General features: G+C 50.6%; 1 protein-coding gene and 1 pseudogene across 1 annotated transcript; both read right to left on the minus strand.

Moving 5' to 3' along the window:
* Nucleotides 1-778: 778 nt before the first annotated feature.
* On the minus strand, nucleotides 779-5,286 carry LOC129633870 (myeloid-associated differentiation marker-like). Its single transcript, XM_055555830.1, has 2 exons — nucleotides 5,201-5,286; nucleotides 779-2,910 (listed from the first exon to the last, which is right to left on the minus strand). Exon 2 carries the CDS (start codon nucleotides 2,828-2,830, stop codon nucleotides 1,916-1,918), a length of 915 nt encoding a protein of 304 aa, XP_055411805.1. The 5' UTR covers nucleotides 2,831-2,910; nucleotides 5,201-5,286; the 3' UTR covers nucleotides 779-1,915.
* A 10,118-nt stretch (nucleotides 5,287-15,404) lies between these two features.
* On the minus strand, nucleotides 15,405-16,618 carry LOC129634353 (myeloid-associated differentiation marker-like; annotated as a pseudogene).
* Nucleotides 16,619-20,311: the final 3,693 nt, after the last annotated feature.

Raw genomic sequence — 20,311 nt, forward strand, 5'->3', positions numbered from 1 at the left:
ACGGACTGAACTGACTGACTGACATGAGCACGCACACATGTACACACACAGGTGCACTGAACATCCACACCAGTACACGTCTTTAAAGAGAGGCCTTGAGGTGCTGTCATGGCCCCTTTAAGAGGTAGCGGGCAGGATGTTGACATTGGGGTGGGGCCCAACCTCTTGCCTCACAGGCTGGGCCACATCCCCAGGCTCTGGTCCAGATGGAGGTGGAGAGTCAGTGGGAGTGATTCTCAAAAACATAGATTTGGGTGAGGGTGAAAACTGACTAGGGCTTTTTTGAGTTCTAGGTCAACTTGGGGTATTAGAATATGTGGATTTTGTTCTGGGCTTTTTGTTTCTTGCTTTTTTCCCTTTCATCTTTATATGCATGCTAAGTGGCTTTGGTCATGTCCAACTCTTAGTGACCCCATGGACTGTAGCCCACCTGGATCTGCTGTCCATGGGATTCTCCAGGCAAGTGTACTGGAGTGGGTGGCCATGCCCTCTCCAGGGGATCTACCTTACCCAAGGATCAAACTGGCATCTCTTGCATTGTCTCCTGCATTGCCCATGGATTCTTACTGCTGAGCCATTGATGACGCTCTTTATCTTTATACTGAGATTAAAAAGAACACTATGTGTGTGAGAAAAAGTACTAGTCTTTTCCTGATGATTGACAGCAGAGGCTGATGGAAACAAAAAGATCTAGAAAAAAATTTTTAATTATATATTTATTTTACCTGATTCCAGAAACTCAGGAAGCAGCAGCAGAAAGCAGATACACACACACGAGCTTCAGGTACACAGAAACACACATACGAGTCACCTCACACTCAAGCAATGCAATTCCTTTGGCAATGGAGGCAGCAACAACCACCCCACCCCCACCCCCAAACCACCTGCCTAAGAAATTCTGAAAAGAAACTTTCTCTTTAAGAACAAGTCCCCCAATAATTATTGGCTTCCTGACCAGAAGACAGAAAAGGAAAGAAAAAAATAATCTCAGGCTAGCATCACATAAGGCTGCAGTGGCCATGCTCTTCTCCCTGCAGAGGCAGGACTTGCAGTTGTGATCACTGAGGCAGGAGGCCATCACTGCCCCTCACCAACACTGCAGCCAGGTGTCTGCAAGTCCCTGGGGTTCTTCACCAGCTTCTTTTTCGATTCTCCAGAGACTGGTTGGGGGTGGAAGTCATCCCAAATTCCTTCAAGATGCCCTCTAGGCAGCCAGGGTTTAGTAAGCTAGGAAGAATTTTGGAGCCAATCTCAGGTGAGGCTGAGCATCAGGCTGGGCCCAGGGATCCAAAGTCTCTGCTTCAGGACTCTCGCCCATTGGGAATCAGTGACCTCCGGAATGTTTTTTTTACTTAAAGGGGAGGTGCACTATACACTGCCTTCTATTGGGAGAAAGGAGGCCCAATGCCTAGCTACTCACTGTCACTCCCACCCCAGAAACACACAGCAACTAAGGCACCCAGGGGGGACAGACACACTTTGGCAATGAGGCCCCTCCCGAGGTCCAGGGTGTGAACAGCTGCACAGGGCTGTGTGCTGTGGAGTCAGCACCTCAGGAGGTGGGAGGGGGCGGTGGACAGAGAAGGAAGGAGTCTCAGGTCCTGATGGATCAGAAGAAGGAAAATGGAGAGAGGTGGTCAGGACACAGGAGACGAGAAAACCAAGGATGACCAGAAAAGGGGCAAAAAGCAGCAAATGTAAAAAGATTAGAAAGAAGCAAAATAGGACATGGGCAACCAAGGAAAATAGGAAGGAGACAGAGCAGATGGAGGGAAGGAAACAGAAAAGAGAGCGGGATGAACGGGAAGGGCGTGAGGAGGGAGAGAGGGAAGCAGGAAGAGGGCATCAGGGTTCAACAGAGCTCTGCAAATACACTCCCTGTGAGTGGAGGGGATAAGGGGTACTGGGCTGGTGCTCAGTCCAGCGAAACCTGGCGGGTCCAGTACACCAGGTCGGCCACATACATCAGCAGGTTGATGGCTGTCAGGATGGCCACAGCCAGTCGCTGGTCCCAGATGCAACCATAGTCGGTGAGCTCATCAATGCAGTTCATATCAGTGTACCAGTGGGGTTGTCCACCTAACTTCTCGTCAAACTGGTAGAGTGGCCAGAGGACCATGGCACTGACATAGAGGAGGACTGAGAGTACGGTCTGCCCCAGATGGAAAATGGGGAGCTGGAGGGGCAGTCTGTTCTCCCAGCCACTCAGCTTCAGCAGCATGGCCACGACTACCTGGACGAAGCAGATGGAGTACACGGCCACGCACCACTCCAGGGCCGGCTGGTGCAGGTACAGGGAGGTGTTGCTGATGAAAGCGAAGATGACACAAGCCACAGCGCTCTCCAGAATCTTTAGCAGGCCTGGTAATGTGTGCACGTAGCAGGGGATGTTCTTGAACTTATAGTGTTTCCATGTGTAGGCCACATCTATGGCATAGAGCACACACGCGATGCAGGAGAACGCAGAGGCAGCGATGGCCCGGTCTCGGGAAGGACCATAAGGCAGGTACTGGACGTAGAAGATGGGGTACATGATGGAGGTCAAGAGGCAGAAAAGTGTTGCATAGCAGGCATAGGTGATGGGTAATTTGTACCAGAAAAAAGGTAGTATCCAGTCGCAGTAAAAGCACTCGTACATAGAGATGAAGACGGTCACAGTGAAACAGAGGCACCAGATGGCTAGGCACCAGTTACCTATAGCCCCCCTCTCGTTGCCCATGCTGGCCACCAAGGAGAAGGCCACACACATGGAGATCACCTGCGGGAGGCGGAGGAAGTAGCACAGTGTGTCCACATCATCTTCGTCAGGAATTATCCCCCTGGTAGACATGGTGTTGTGAAGGTCTGGCAGGTTAGAGTCACCAATATGGCGTGGTCTTCACTTAGGACTCATCAGAGAAAGATCCAGATCTGAAGGTGGATTAAGTGAGATGATCAGAAAAGGGTCAGGCCCTATGAGGGCTGAGGCTCGGGATCTGTGGAGTTTGAACCAGTGGCTCAGACACTCAGGTAAGAGCACAGCCGCTCCAGAATGACTGTCCCCACCCATCACCTTCGGCCTTGTCAGGAGACTTGTCTCATCTCACAAATGAGTTGGATCTGGCCTCAAACCACCAACATTTTTATGTTTTTTTTGCTGCGCATCAATATCTACAGAAATACAGTATACTGTGGTCTTTCTCTACAATCACAAACCTTCAAATTAGAAAAACAATTAAAAAAATTGTTTGGTAACCAATTCTGAGCTGAACAGGCAGGAGATCATTTATAGTTTTGTATGGACTTCCCTGATGGCTCAGACGGTAAAGCGTCTGCCTACAATGTGGGAGACCCAGGTTTGATTCCTGGGTCGGGAAGATCCTCTGGAGAAGGAAATGGCAACCCACTCCAGTACTCTTGCCTGGAAAATCCCATGGATGGAGGAGCCTGGTAGGCTACGGTCCATGGGATCACAAAGAGTAGGACATGACTGAGGGACTAAACTTTCTTCCTTCTTTCTTATTTCACTTAGTGTAAAATGTTCAAAAGTCCATTTGCTGAAACAGTAACGTGTTTGATCCCAAAGTGCTTTCAGACCCCAGTGGGGTGTCATGTCCTATAGAGTATATGTATCATGTCACCTGTCAAAACTGAAAAATTCTGAATTCTGGAGAATATCTTACCCCAAGGATTTTCAGAAAGGAACTGTTCATTGTTGTGCTAACCCTGTTCTACAGATGGGAAAACCAGGAGTCAAGTGCCTTCCCTAAGGTTGAAAGCGGAGCAGTGGTAATCCAGGATAAAAATTAAAAAGCCATGGGTTTGAGCACTTTGTTCTATAGCCCATCAGGTCAACCAGGCCCGTGGGTGGGATCCCAGGACCAAAACTCAGGGCTCTGGGACACAGGAGACACCGTCAGGGCCGCGGCCTCCTTTTACAGCAACCTGAAGGCACACGTGTCCTGGCCTGTCCTCCCCGCAGCATCACTAGAAGGAGCTGCCGTCTGAGGGGACAGAGCCCCACCCGGAGGAGGGCAGCCTCAGGGGTGAACAGGGAGGAGCCATGGGGTGAGAGCAAGGCCGTGGGGACAGGACGACATGGGAGTAGAGACTGTTATGAATCCCCTCCACCCATTTTTGCCTTCACATGTGATGCTTCCTCATGAGGAAGGGAGACCCCAACCCAGCATGACTCCAAGCTGGGGCGACATTAAGGAACCACAGAATAGATTAACATAGTGTTGGGCTCCAGGGCTACCATCCAGGTGGGAGCCTGGAAAGATCTAGAAGCCCTACCTGAGCAGGATTCTCCTGGCCTGGGAGACTTCTTAGCAGCTTCCAAGCTGGGAAGAAGGGATTGGAAATGAACATGGATGCTGTGTCTGAGGCTGATGTATAGTCTTTCAGGGCATCCAGGGAGGGGGTGGGGATGGACGGATGATCACCCCTTTTTAAGTGCAGGAGTTGAAAGAGGAGGCCCCTGCAGGAACCCTGGGAGGGGGTGACCCTAAGAATGCACCCGGGACTGGGGTGGGGGTGGGGAAGAGTGGAGATGACTGGGGGGATCCTAGGATCCCTGGGGCCCTGAGGCAGCCCAGTAGGGGTCTTCTGACCCAGAAGGGATGCAGGCATGGAGCCAACCTTCCCATGGAGGAGGGGCCGGGACTGGAACTGAGACAGGAGAACAGGGGCCTGGAGGGGTTTCAGGGCTGTGACAGGGACACGTGGCCAGAGTGGCAGGGACCCTGGAGATCACGGAATTGCCCAGGTCACCGCCCTAGACAGTCCCACCAGCCAGGGCTGCAGTCCTGCTCACACAGGGGCTCCTCCAGGGTCCAGTATTGGGGGGAATGAGGCTCCTCCCAGCCCGCCCCCTCCGCGGGGATAGCCGCCCTGTTTCCAAGGACTATTTGCTGAGAGGCCCCCAGGGCTGAAGGGCCAGCAGCCTGAGCCCCAGCCAGCTTCCTGCCATCAGGGGCCTTGTTGCCTTTGCTGATAATAAACCCTGGGACAAGCTGAAGCTGGAAAGAGAAACAGAGCAAACCTGAGAACCTCCCTGGACTCACAAAGTTCCTTGAGCCCCATTGCAGGGCAGCCCTGGAGCCTGCTGGCCTCCTAGTGGGCACTGCCAGGGTGGGGAAGGGGCACTGGGGTGAGGGAGGGAGGGAGTGTCATGCTCTCTGTATCCCAGTTTGATCCCAGTTTAATTACTTGAACTCACCCTGAAATTTCACCTAAGATAAGAGACAACTTGAATGCTTTGAATCCATTGAATGCATCAGAGAGAGGATATGGAGAAGAGGAGGCATGGGGGTTCCAACTGCGTGATCCTGGGTCAGGCCTGTGCCGTCTCTGGGCCTCTGTTCCCCCACCTGGAAAGCAGGAAGTGGAAGTTTGTCTGAGTCTCCCAGCAGCCACTCCTCCACTCTAATCTGTGAGCCTGGACATGGTGCTCCAGTCATAGCACAGCCTGAATGTGGCTGAGCCCTGCCTGCGGGGCAGCCAGGCATGTGGACTGGAAGACAGTGAGCTGGGAAGGTCATGGCCAGAACAGAGGAAGGAACGAGGAGGTGCCAGAAGGGCAGAGAAGGGTGAGATGGGATGGACACTCAGAGTGACAAGGAGTAGAGCCTTCATAGCTGGATGATCAGGCAAGCTACTCAATAGAACCTCAGTTTCCCCTTCTGTTCAATGTCTCTATACCTAACTTTGTGTCAATTAAATGAATAAAAGCGTGTGACGGGTTCATCAGAACCTGTCACATGGAACCCTCAATCTGTGCCAGCTACCTCCCCGTCCCCCTCACGGAGGACCCAGAAGGCCCTGGCTCTGGACATCAGCACATGCAGCTTGATTTGCTGCAGATCAGGGGCTGCAAACCAGTTTGCACTACAGGTGGACTCTTGATGTGTTCAGTTTTCCATCAGTGTTTTCATGAAAAAATGATGTAGAATCACTAGCATTACTATTTCTTCCCTGAGTGTTTGGTGGCTGCACATTGTTTTAATTTCACATGAAAATTCGGATTACAGCTCCTTTTCAAGCCTCAGGAGATACAGTGTCACCTGGTTTGGTTCCCTTGGCAGTGGCCTTGCTGGAGATAAGCAGCTGCTAGCCTCTTTTCTTTATATTGTTTTCCATCCTCATCTCTGTTTAGTATTTTCTATATTTCTCTCATTCTCATGTATAACTGACATAAAACAGGACTATGATCATCTCTCCTGTGACTGGTTTCCCGTCTTCGGCATGGCCAAGCTTCCTGCTTGCTCACAGGAGCGTCCACCCCTCCATCCAGGGAGCATCCATGTCCTCAACCTCAATCTCAGCCTTCAATACATTTCAAATGCTGTAAAATCACATGTAGACATGTGTGTACACACAAGCATACATGTTTGTGCATACATGCATACATGTTTGTAGGGAATATCTGTATCTTTTTTCCTGTTTTGTCAACATGAGACCACGTCTTCAAGACGAGAGCATCTTGTTTTGCACCGCCCCAGACAGGTGCAGCTGGTCCTCTCCAGGGATCCTAGTGCTCTCCAGCCCCTTATTTCCTTCCCTCCTGGCTCCTTGGGCATCAGTGGACCCTCCCCTGTGAGTCTCAGACACGGGGACATAGGATGTGGCAAGGGATCCTGGGATCCAAATGACTACCATGCTCTAGGGTAGGAGGTCAGCAAGTTTTTCTGAGAAATTTTCTTAAAAATATGACAAAGAATATATTTTTCATTTCTGGAAATTAAATCTGGTTTCCTAGATCTGCAACAAATTATCACAAGCCTGGTGGCTTAAAACAGCAGACACATTCTCTCACAGTTCTGGAGGTCAGCATTTTGAAACAAGGTGTCAGCAGGGCTGCTCTGTCTCTGATGCCCCAGGGGAGGGTCCCTCCTTGCCTCTTTTGGCTTCTGGAGGCCCTTTAGCTTGTCCCATGTTACTGAACTCTGGCTTGTCCGGTCATCCCTCAAGAAGCCAAATACCGAGAGATGAGTGCTGGGCTTTGCCTGGGACGAGGTGCGGCTGCTCCACTGTGAACACAATCATCACCCACGTCTGTGCATCAGCCCATGTTGGACGGTGGTTTGAAAAAGATACTAATAAACATTTCTACCTTTTTTTGTGGCTCAACTTGGAGGATTTGGTTTTTTCCAGTTTAGTAGGTCTGAGGTGAGAAAAAGATTGTATGTCCAATAACAGCCCCTGACTCTTCTCCTGCACTGAAAGCTCCTGCAGGGAATCGTCTCAGTGGAAATCCACCCCTGGTGCGCCTTCACCCCACCCCCACCCCATGGGACACACTGGCCAAATCAAGTGATCTGACCCGTCTTAAAAGGAGAGACTGCTTCACACCTCCTTTCTTCCTCACACTGTGGTGATCTAAGGCTGTGTCCCGCCAACACACTAGAACCCCTCCTCCTTCCAGGGACTGGAGTGGGGGGAGGGGGCACAGATGCCCTGGCAGCACCTGCCTCGGGCATCAGGACCGGAACCACAGAGCTGGGGCTGGATTCAGTTCCCTAAAAAGCTGACCCCCTCTTCTCCCTCCCTTGGCTGCAGACTCCTCTATAAAGGGGGCAGGCTTTTCACAGTTTCGTTTCCTTTCTACCTTTAATTTAGTGCCCTTGTTGGAAGAATCCTTACTATGAGTAACAGGAAGACCTGCACATGGAGTTCCCTCCCACTTGCCAGATCTTGACAAAAGAGCTCCAACTGCAAAATACTGGAATAGCTTAGAGATCCATGCAGGAACCAATGTTCTTCACAACTGAAAACATACACGGGCAAGGTTGTATTAAAAGTAGAAAACCATTTTTTTCTTGATTACACGGTCATACTGTTAGGGGAACCACACTGACACAACCACCCACCCTGGCCAGGAACCCTAGTAACCACTTGTATGAGTTGTCTTACGACAGGAGGTTCCGGTAAGAAACACGGAACTTATAAGCCGCCACCAACCGGAAGGGTTCAGGAAAGGTCGAAAGGAGACAGTATGTGTCTGACCACCTTCCGCAATCCTTCTCTCTGGCATCCATCCTGGCTGAACAAGGCGGGCACCACCAGGAAGGACTCTGAATCAGAATGATTGGCTATGGACACCCCGGAGACTAATCCCATAACCATAAAACCCAAGACTGTGAGCCATGCGGCAGAGCTGTTCTCCTGGGTCTCCTTATACCCTCCTGCTTTCTGCCCTGGCGCCGTTTCCCAATAAAAATCTCTTGCTTTGTCAGCGCATGTGTCTCCTCAGACAATTCATTTCCAAGTGTTAGACAAGAGCACAGTTTCAGGCCCTGGAAAGGGACCCTCCTCCTGAAATAATACCTCTAGTTTTGCCAGTCTGCCAAGATGCGTGCCAGTGGACTTGTAGAAGGGATGGATGTAGGTTCCCTCCCCCCATTCACTGGCTCCCCCAGAACAGATTTAAAACAAACAAGCAATTCTTCCTTGGGAAGAGAGTGGTACAGAGTCACAAACAAGCCATTTCCCACTTCTGCAGTGCCCAACTGGCCCCAAAGTTCCAAACAGCAAAGAATACACACAAACAGGTGGGAAGGGGGGCTCCTGGGACCCACACCCTCTACTCACTCAGTCAAGAGCTCCGTGCTCCTTCAGAGGCCAGTTTCCTTCTCTTAACAGAAAGAGAAAGCACCCTGTGAGCAAGGCTTGGGGGGGGGGGGCGGTCAGGGCAAGTTCATGAAACTAGCAACTTCGGCAGCTGCTGGAAAAGACCTAGAGATCTTCCTGGGAATAGCTGGCACTCCACCCTATCTTCCCAGTGGCACTCTGCACCTTGTTCTAGGAAGAAAGGGAGGAGCTGGAGACTTGGGGACCTGACTCCTGCCTGGACGCTCAACATTGTCCCCCAAGTCAGGCCCAGCTGCTTGTTGCTGAAGAAGCCAATACAGAGAGCTAAGTCTTGGGTTTAAGCAAAGTAGCTTTATCTTAAGGAAGCCAGCAAGAAGGTGTTTTACTGCCCAGAAGAATCAACTCCCAGCACAGCAAGGCTCAGCCTGGATTTATACGAGGAGGGAAGCAGGAAATGGCTGCAGGCTGCATGCCAGGGGTGCGCTGTGCTTCTATTTTGGGGGACTTTACAGTAACCACCAGGAGCCTTTCTGTGCTGAGAACATGTGGTCCTTGCTTTGTTCAGATCAGCATATCAGTTCGATGGGTCAGTGATTGTTTATTTTCTAGAGAAAAAAGAATTGAGGCAGAAACAGAGCTTAACTGGCAAAGCAAAACTGAAACTAGAAAACATTGAACTCTGTTTAACTATTCATAAGCCTTTGGTTGAGAAACAAGCAAGGTTAAAAACTGGTAGGGGAGTTTTGTGGGCTCCGATCCCGCTTCCCCTTCTCCTGAGACGGCTTTCTCTGCGCCCATGCCTTTTACTTCTCCATCTCCTGCCTCTCAACGACCATCATCCTCGGCACCACCTACATCAAGTTCTTGTCTCCAGGCTCCACCCGAAACAGGGTCATCACTGCCACTGCATCGCCTTCGTGGCTGCTGTACTCTATGCCACTGAAGCGTTCTGCATCATATCCAGCCTGGAGGCATGGTCTGGTTCAAGCCAGCCTTCCCAGGCCTGCTCAGGAGGCCAGAGAACTATGGTGACTGGCTCATCATCGCCTTCATCAGCAGCCCCCACCAGTATCAGCATCAGCCAGCCCTACGTTCGTGGTGGTGTCTTCAAGTCCCTGGGGTTCTTCACCAGCTCCTGTTTTGATTCTCCAGAGATTGGTTGGGGGTGGAACTTATCCCAAATTCCTTTAAGATGCCCTCTAGGCAGCCAGTGTGAGGCTGAGCATCAGGTGGGACCCAGGATCCAAATTCTCTGCTTCAGGACTCTTGCCCATTGGGAATCAGTGACCTTCAGAATTTTTTTTTTTAATTTAAAGGGGAGGTGCACTATAAACTCCCTTCTATTGGGAAAAAGGAGGCCCGATGCCTAGCTACCCACCCTCACTCCTCGTCCTCATCCAGTCCGATGGCTTTAAGATTCCACTCAGTTGACAAATACGCCTGTGCACCAAGTGTGTGCCCGGCAGTTTTCTAGACACTGGACAGAGAATGGAGAAGATAGCAAGTAGTTCCCCCCTTTTGGAGCTTAACTTCTAGAACAAAAGATGGAAAATCTGAGAACCAATGTGTAATATCAGGTCAGTCCAATTCAGTTCAGTCGCTCAGTCGTGTCTGACTCTTTGCGACCCCATGAATCACAGCACGGCAGGCCTCCCTGTCCATCACCAACTCCCGGAGTTCACTGAGACTCACGTCCATCGAGTCAGTGATGCCATCCAGCCATCTCATCCTCTGTCGTCCCCTTCTCCTCCTGCCCCCAATCCCTCCCAGCATCAGAGTCTTTTCCAATGAGTCAACTCTTCGAATTAGGTGGTCAAACTACTTGAGTTTCAGCATTGGCATCATTCATTCCAAAGAAATCCCAGGCTGATCTCCTTCAGAATGGAATATCAGGTCAGTGGGTGATAAATACTATGATAAAAGGAAAACAGGTGAAAAGGAGAGTTATTGGAATGCAGGGATGGGCAAGGCTGCTATTTTAGGTGGTTGGAGGTCAGGCCACTCTATGGATGTGACCCACCCCTCACCAGGAGATTCTGATTCGTTGGAGCTGAGTGAAGTGAATTGGCTGTATGATGATAACTCCCCAATTCTGGCCTCCAGACTGATCTCTACAGAGACCCTGAGTCATATGCAACTGCCTCCTGATCTCTCCCTCTGGATGTCTCAGGATGCCTCATCTCACCAAGTCTGGTCCCATCTCCTGAACCCCACTAGCGCCAACACACACAGATCCTTCCTTGTCTTTCCCATCTCAGTTGATGGCATCACCTTCACAGATGTGCTTCACAAAATCCTGTGAATCTACACTTCACATACACACACACACACACACACACTCTTCCGCCTCTCTAGAGCATCCACTTGATCTTGGTCCAGATCCATCCAGCCTTCTCACCTGTGCTCCCCTCATAAGCTTCTCACTGCTTCCTCTATTTCCATTCTTGCCCTCAAAGTCAGCTTGGGCTGAACTCAAACTAAGTCACCTTTGACCGCTTTTCTTTGCTCCCTCAAACCGCACAATGTCACCTCCAAAGCCCTGTAGGTTCGCACCCCTTTCTACCTCTCCAGCTTCATCGCTTCCCTCCCTCCAGTCACTGAGAATTACTTCCAGGTCCTCTTGGTCATCTCAGGGCCTTTCCTGCTACATTCTACACATACCTGAACCCTAAACAGAGACCAGAACTCAGCCTGGAACATAGTAGTCCTGTCCAGTCAACGTCACTCTGAGCCTCAGTTTCCTCATCCAGAAAATGGAGATAATAGCACCAGTTTTTAAACATTTATTTATTTTTTATTAAAGGATAATTGCTTTACAGATAGCACCAGTTTTTAAAGAAGATTCTTGATTGCATCCTGCAGAAAACACCTCTAGCAACTTAGGCAGAGAACGACTGTACTAGAAGGCTGCTAGAGAAGTATTAGGGAGAGACGGGCCTGAGAGCAGGCTTAGACCAGGAAGGAGGGGTGCTGGGCAGCTGGGGCACAGGCAAGGGCAGCTGGTCCAGGCACCATGGCCCCTGGCAGCAGACTCTGGATGCTACTGCAGGCCCCAGCAGAAGGAATCTGATCTGACCTGGTGTCTGTGTATCACCTGCTCCTTAGGTGTGTGTCCAGACTTCACAGGGGGGCAGGTCAAATATTTACCTGACCTTTTGAGTTTCTTATTGAGGGTGAGGCCCAGTTTCTCATCAAGATTCACATGATGGAGACATCCTCAAATATGAAGTGGGGGGGAGTTCAGGTTCTCAATTGTTCTGCCTGGCGATGTTCATCAAACAAGGCCATGGGAAAGTTGGGAGAATTAAAAGAGAAAACAAAGGAATCACTGGTTCTTAAACATTTCCCCTAAAGGCAGAAGGGATGGAATGTATCCCAGTCAGGAGGTCCAGGCCGGAAGGAGCCTGAGGTCGTACGCTCGTGTTAAGACTTATTCAATAAACTCCTGCAACGTACCAGGCCTTCTTCTCAGCACTGGGAAAACTTCAGTGAACAAAAGACAAGACACCTCTGCTTTGTGGATCTATATTCTAGAGTTTATCTTTGAAGCCTCGTGTTTTCCATGAAAGTAAATGTGGGATATTGCATTCCTTTTTATAATACCCCATAATAATATACTCATAACATATCAGACTTGTTTCAATACAAAAGTAACAACTTCCTACTAATGGGCTGGTGGCTGAGCCATCCTATTTGCTTGAAGATGCTAGAAGACGAGGTCTTTATGTGCCTATATTTAAGCACATTGTGGTTGACACATGAACAAAGCTGGATCAGAGTACATGTGACCGGGGGGAGTAGAACACAGGGGAGCCAAAACCGTTGAGTGAGGAGCAGAAGGTCTGAGGGATGATGGAGGGTTCTGGGGTCCTGCCAGCCTCTGACAAGGTCCAGGAACAGACTATTCAAGAAGCATTTCCTGCCTGAAGTAGCAGAAAGAACACCAGGCTTTCTTTTAAGGGTTTTGCATAAGGAGTGGTCCCACACTAGCAATGGGAGTGTTACTAGGGGCAGTGGTTTGGGCTGATGGGCCAAACACTTGAGGGATTTATGGAAACAGATGCTGGCTGGAGTCGGGGGTGAGGAGATGGGCTTGAACTAAGCTCCCCCACCCCCACCTCTTCTCCATTCCTGGTCAGAAGCAGACCCAGAAAAGACCAACTGGGCAAACCCTCACCAGCCCAGCCTGGCTCCAGAAGAGACCTCAGGTGACAGCTCATAGGTTCTGTCAGCTGAGAAAGAGGCCTTGAGGACTTGGGCTGCAGCGGGGCTGCTGTGGACACAACAGTTACAAGAGGTCGTATGTGTCGTGCTCACTGCAGGCCGAGCTCTGCTGTGGAATCTTGTGTTCCTCCCAGAGGCCCCTGCACTGTGCACTCAGTGTCCCCATTTTCACAGGCACAGAGAGGTCAACCGATCCTGATTACAGAGCTTTAGGTGTCAGAGCTGGGATTTGAATACAGTCATGTGGAGAAGGCAATGGCACCCCACACCAGTACTCCTGCCTGGAAAATCCCATGGACAGAGGAGCCTGATGGGCTCCAGTCCATGGGGTCGCTAAGAGTCGGGCACGACTGAGCAACTTCACTTTCACTTTTCACTTGCATGCATTGGAGAAGGAAATGGCAACCCACTCCAGTGTTCTTGCCTGGAGATCCCAGGGACGGGGGAGCCTGGTGGGCTGCCGTCTATGGGGTCGCACAGAGTTGGACATGACTGAAGAGACTTAGCAGCATCAGCAGCAGCATGTGGGTTTAGGACCTTAAAATCTGCTTGGATTTGATTTGTACCTTAGACCCAAAGGGACAGAGTGGCCAATATGCTTTTCAGCACCAACAGACTGACCTGCTGACATCACCTCCATTTCATTCATCTTCAGGGATATGATTATTGTCATCCCCATTGTACAGATGATGATTCTGAGGCTCAGAGAGTGTGTTATGTTTTTTGTTCAAGTTTACACAGTCACTTCCTGTCAGAGCCCAGATTTGAATACAGGTCTATCTATCTGCAAAGCTCAGCAAGTCATAACGGAAAAAGAAAAGTGTTAATAGCTCAGTCATGTTTGACACTGCGACCCCACAGACTGTAGCCCCCACAGGCTCCCTCTGTCTGTGGAATTGTCCAGGCAAGAATACTAGAGTGGGAAGCCATTTCCTTCTCCAGAAGATCTTCCCAACCCAGGGATAAAACATGAGTCTCCTGCATTGCAGGCAGATTCTTTACCATCTGAGCCACCAAGGAAGCCCCAGGAGGGAACAGAACCTCAGTACATGCTGAGCCCCTTCCCTCTTCTCTGGGTCCAGGATTCATCTCCTGGCTCCCATGCTTCCTGGTCTGGCTCTAGTGCCCCACCCAGAGGTCCTGTGGTCGAGTTCCCATCCCAGCCAGACCACTTCCTATTGGCAAGCCAGCCAGAACATAACAGAGAGGGTCCAGACCCTAGGGAGGGACTGATTCGAAATGGCCTGAATCTCCTCGGCCCATCAGTCTTCCTAGAGACTTTTCCACAGGATAGTGACACAGACAAGGGCCATAAAGATTGGCAGTCGATGTCTGGCTCCCGGGTAGGTGCCTGGAGCCTCCTGAGAGCAGATTCCCTTCTCTCTACTCAAAGGTGGACTAGGAAGGTTTACTCTGTGATTTTTCCAAGCCGGCCAGAGAATGGAAACATCTGTGCCCTGGGCTGTGTTCTGGATGCGCCTCAGGACACAGTCTGGAGGACGTCAGCTGGAGTCACCCCGCCTGGGGGAGGCTCTGGCTGGCCTTTGAGGAAGGAGCCTCTGGCCACTGCCCCAGGAGACAGGGAGCTCAGGCCAGGCAGGGAGCAAGGGAAGGGCCTGAGGCTTGGGCAACGGGAGGTCTTCTCCACCAACTGTGTGTGCTAAAGGGCTTGGGAAGGCCCTGGCCACTCAGCAGGGGGGATTGGGGACCACAGCTCCCCCTCCTCAGACCCCTGGACCCAAGCTGCCTCCCTTCTGTCTGCTTTGGAGACAGGCCTGTGCGGGCATCTCTCAGCTTCTCCTGCAGCCTTTCCGTGAAGGCTGCAGGGAGCACGGAGACCATCTGCCAACTATCCATCCCCTGATTCTTCTTCTCCAGTTGGTATAGTTTTCAAAAATAAGTTTTGTTTTTTTAAGAAGGGAATCTTTACCTGGTTCAAAATAAAAATATTCTGAAAAAGCCATGTTCTGAGAAACCTCACTTCTACCTGTGGCCCCATCCACTCTCTCCACAGTTCCCCTCCCCCACCCGGCCCACGTAGCTATTCCAATGCACTCAGGGGAGTCCTTCCTGTGCTCCTTGATGCAAGTCAAGCACATACAGGTGTATTTAATATTATTTCCCCTCATTTTTATCATATAAAATATAGTATGCTCCATGTTGATTTATATCTTAACTATTTTTATTTCATGTATCCTGGAGATATCTACTTATCACTGTTGCAGTGTATTCCCTCTTGCCTTACATCACTGTTTATTAATCTGCATCCTAAAGATGAACACCTGGGTTATTTTCAAACTTTTCTATCTTACTTTTGAATTTGATCTTGAGTGGGAGCTTGATTTATGTCAGGCTGCTGTGATAAGGAGAAGGTAAATGGGGAGAGGTGGTCAGGACACAGGAGATGAGAAAAGCAAGGATGACCAGGAAAGGGGCAAGCGGTAGAAAAATGTAGAAAAAATGAGAGAAGCAAGAGAAAGAAGCAAACAGAATGAGGGCAACCACACAAGACAGAAAGGAGACAGAGCAGAAGGGAAGGAAACAGAAAAGAGAGTGAGATGAGTGGAGAAGTACATAAGCAAGGATAGAGGAGAGCCAGGAAGAGGACATCAGGGGCTGACAGAGCTCGGTGAGGATACCTCCTGTGAGCAGGGGGCATCAGGAACACTGGGCTGGTCCTCAGTCCCTACAGAAACCTGGCGAACCCAGTACACCAGGTCAGCCACGTAAACCAGCAGGTTGATGGCTGTCAGGATGGCCACAGCCAGTCGCTGGTCCCAGAAGCACATGTCATAGTTGAGCCCATTGATGCAGCCCATATCACCATTCCAGTGGGGCTGTCCGCCAGACTCCTCATTGAACTGGTAGAGCGGCCAGAGGACCAGAGAGCTGACATAGAGGAGGACAGAGAGCAGGCTGAGCACAAGCTGAAAAATGGGATACAGGCTGGGCAGCCTGCATTGCCATTTGCCCAGGTTCAGCAGGATGGCCAGGGCTGCTGGGATGAAGCAGATGGACTACGCGGCCACACAGCACTCCAGGGCCGGCTGGTGCAGGTACAGGGAGGTGTTGATGATGCAGGTGAAGATGAAACCAGCCATAAAGGTCTCCAGCACCTTCAGCAGGCCTGGCATGGTGAGCACACAGCAGGAGGTCTCTTTGAACCCATAGGTGATCCACATGCAGACTACTTACATGGCATGTAACACAGATGCGACACAGGGGAACGTAGTGGCAGTGATGGCCTGGTCCCGGTAAGGACCGTCAGGCAGGAACTGGACAAAGGTGACAGAGTAGATGATGGAGGCCGAGAGACAGAGGAGGGTGGTGTTGCACCAGAAGAAAGGCAAGCAGGACGAGAGCTCACATTAGTCGACTATGGAGATGATGAGGGTCACAACGAAGCAGATGCACCAGAAGGACATGGACCAGTTACCTGTGGCCCCTCTCCAAATGCCCATGTCGGCCACCAGAGAGAAGGCCACGCAGGTGGAGAAGAGCTGTGGTGGGCAGAGGCAGAGACAGCAGCACATGACCTCCAAGAAGCCCCTGTCTCAGGTGTCACCCCAGTGCCCATGGGCTGTGCTGGTCTGGCTGGTGGTGGATCAAGTCAGCCTCCTGGAGCAGGCTCAGGGCCCTGTGACGACTGAGGCTCAGGATCTGTGGAGCTGGAACCAATGGTCAGACACTTGGGTAACAACACAGCCACTCCAGAATGGTTCTCCTCACCCATCACCCTCGCCCTTGTCAGGAGACTGCCTCATCCCAAAATCTCAGAGCCATGTTTGGTCTGGCCCCAAACCATGAATGTTTAGGGCCTCTTGTGCTGCATACCATTATCTTTTGGGGTTGTAAGGTAGAATCATCCTTACATACAATCTCAAATCTTCAAGTCTCTCAAAATTAAAACGATTTTTTAAAATTTCATTTTTGTAGCAGATTTGAGGTGAAAGTACATGAGACAATTCATGGTCTCACGGTTCTCCGCCTCCCCCTCAGAGAGGACCCAGAAGGCCCTCGCCCCCTCATGCAAGCTTGGTTTGCTCCAGATTAGGGGCACAAACCAGTTTGTACTGGAGGTAGCCCCGAGGATTTGTTTTGTTTTTCTTCATGGTATTTTCTGGAAGACATGGTGTAGAATCAGTGTTGTTTCTTCCCTAAGGGTTTGGAAGCTGCAGTGTTTTAATTTCACAAGAAAATCCAGACTTCCTGCTCCTTTAGAAACCTCAGGAGATCTGGTGTCACTGGGCTGTGTTCCCTTGGAGTTGGGGGAGTAGCTGGGGGTGAGCATCGGCTACGGCCTCTTTACTGTTTTCCATTTATACCTTTGTGTAGTTTTCTATATTTCTCTTATTCTCCTGTATAATCGACATAAACAGGGCTATGATCATCTCACGTGTACCCATTTCCCCCTCTTTGGTATGGTCAGGCTTCCTGCCTGCTCACAGGAGCGTCCACCCCTTCATCCAGGGAGCATCCGTGTTCTCAACATCTCGTACAGCCTTCAACACATGTCACAAGCTCTGAAACTGTATTTAGACATGTGTTTGCATACATGCACACATGCCTGTAGGGAGTATCTTCTTTATTTTCTGATTTGTAAACATAAGACTGTGCCATGCACACGGCATCTTGCTTTTCCACCACCCCCGGCAGGTGCAGCTGGTCCTCTCCAGGGGCCCTAGTCCTCTCCATCCCCTTTACTTCTTTCCTTCCCTCCTGGCTCCTGTGGGCGTTTGGACTGACCCCCCTTCTCTAGATCAGCGGGCCCTCCCCTGTGAGTCTCAGACACTGGGGGACACAGAATATGACAAGGGGTCCTGGGATCCCTATGACCACCATACTCCAGAGCAGGAGGTTGGCAAGCTTTTCTGGAAACTTTAAAAAAATATGACAAATAATATATTTTTCATTTCTGGAAATTCATTTTGTTCTATTGGGGCTACTGCAGCCAATTACCACAAGCCTGATGGCTTAAAACAACAGAAACGTATTTTCTCACAGTTCTGGAGGTCAACGTTTTGAAACAAGGTGTCAGCAGGGCTGCTCTGTCTCTGATGCCCCAGGGGAGGGTCCCTCCTTGTCTCTTTTGGCTTCTGGAGGCGCCTTGGCCCATGGCTGTGTTCCTGAACTCAGGCTTGTCTACTCAGTCCTCAAGAAGCCAAACACTGAGAGACCAGTGTCGGGCTTTGTCTGGGACAAGGTGCCGCTCCTCTGCTGTGAACACAATCATCACCCACATCTGTGCATCAGCCCATGTTGGGCGGAGGGTTAGATAAAATACCAATGAACGTTTCCACCAGTTTTTGTGGATCAACTTGGAGGATGGTTTTTTCCAGTTTAGCAGGTCTATGTTGAGAAGACGATCCTATGTCCAATAACAGTCACAGACTTTTCTCCTGCACTGAAACCTCCTGCAGGGAATCATCTTCGTGGAAATCCACCCCCCTGCCCGCCCCTGCCTCCCCGCCGCACGCCATAAGGGACGCACTCTGGCCAAATTGAATGACCTGTCAGGTCTTAAAGGGAGAGACTACTTCAGAACCCCTTTCTTCTTCAAGCTGTGGTGACGCTAAGGCTGTGCCCCAACAACACACTAGAACCCCACCTCTTCCGGAGACTGGAGTTGGGGGGAGGGGGAGGGGGGGCTTGGCGCAGACCAGGGCAGCCCCTGCCTGGGGCATCATAGGAACCACAAAGCTGGGGCTGGATCAGTTCCCTAAGAAGCTGACCCCTCTTCTCCCTCCCTTGCCTGCAGACTCCTCTGTGAACATGGCAGGCTTTTCACAGTTTACTTTCCTTTTTGCATTTAGTTTAGTGCCCTTGGAAGAATCCTAATTAGGGAGTAACAGGAAGACCTGCGCATGGAGTTCCCTCCCACTTCCGGATCTTGAACAAAGAGCTCTAACTGCAAAATACTGGAATAATTTAGAGATCCATACAGGGACCAACACTCTTCCCAACTGAAAACATACATGGGCAAGGTTGTATTGAAAGTAGAAAACCATTTTTTCTTGATTACAGGGTGGTACCTCCAGTTTTGCCCATCTGCCAAGATGCGTGCCAGTGGACTTGTAGAAGGGATGGATGTAGGTCCCCTCCCCCCACTTCACTGGCTCCCCCAGAACAGATTTAAAACAAACAAGCAATTCTTCCTTGGGAAGAGAGTGGTACAGAGTCACAAACAAGCCATTTCCCACTTCTGCAGTGTCCAACTGGCCCCAAAGTTCCAAACAGCAAAGAATACACACAAACAGGTGGGAAGGGGGGCTCCTGGCACCCACACCCCTCTACTCACTCAGTCAAGAGCTCGGTGCGCCTCAGAGGCCAATTTCCTTCTCTTAACAGAAAGTGAAAGCAGGCTGTGAGCAAGGCGTGGGGAGGGACAGGGCAAGTTCCTGAAACTAGCAAGTTCGGCTGCTGCTGGAAAAGACCTATAGATCTTCTCTAGGAATAGCTGGCACTCCACCCTATCTTCCCAGTGGCACTCTGCACCTTGTTCTAGGAAGAAAGGGAGGGGCTGGAGACTTGGGGACCTGAGTCCTGCCTGGATGCTCAACATTGTCCCCCAAGTCAAGCCCAGCTGCTTGTCGCTGAAGAAGCTGATACAGAGAGCTAAGTCTTGGGTTTAAGAAAAGTATCTTTATCTTAAGGAAGCCGGCAAGAAGGTGTTTTACTGCCCAGAAGAATCAACTCCCAGCAAGGCAAGGCTCAGCCCGGATTTATACGAGGAGGGAAGCAGGAAACGGCTGCAGGCTGCATGCCGGGGGTGCGCTGTGCTTCTATTTTGGGGGACTTTACAGTAACCCCTGGGCCCCCTTGCTGGATTGAGAAGGTGAGTGTGGTCCTTACTTTGTTCAGATCAGCACATCAGTTTGAGGGACTCAGTGGTTATATATTTTCTAGAGAAAAAGAACTGAGACAGAAACAGCACTTAACCAGCAAAACAAAATGAAAGCAGAACATCAAACTCTGTTGAAGTATTCATAAGCCTTTGGTTGAGAAACAAGCAAGGTTACAAACTGGTGCCGCTGACCTGCTGACCACCATGATCACCATGTGCCTGTCCTCAGGCCTGGGCACCAAGCCCATCGTGGGCTTCTTCCTCCACTTGGGGCAGCTGCTGTCCACCTGTGTGCCCTTCTCGCTGGGGGCCAGTGAGGACACTCTGAAGGGGGACGTAATTAACTGGAGCGTGTTCATCTGGTGCGTCTGCTTCACTGTGACCCTCACCATCTTCGTAGGGGAGTTTTGTGGGCTCCGGTCCTGCTTCCCCTTCTCCTGGGACGGCTTTCTCTGCGCCCACGCCTTTTACTTCTTCATCTTCTGCTTCTCAACGACCATCATCCTCGGCACCACCTACATCAAGTTCTTGCCTCCAGGCTCCGCCCAAAACAGGGTCATCACTGCCACTGCTTCGCCTTCGTGGCTGCTGTACTCTATGCCACTGAAGCGTTCTGCATCATATCCAGCCTGGAGGCATGGTCTGGTTCAAGCCAGCCTTCCCAGGCCTGCT

Source organism: Bubalus kerabau, chromosome 19 (genome assembly GCF_029407905.1).
Source record: "Bubalus kerabau isolate K-KA32 ecotype Philippines breed swamp buffalo chromosome 19, PCC_UOA_SB_1v2, whole genome shotgun sequence".
Lineage (NCBI taxonomy): Eukaryota > Metazoa > Chordata > Mammalia > Artiodactyla > Bovidae > Bubalus > Bubalus kerabau.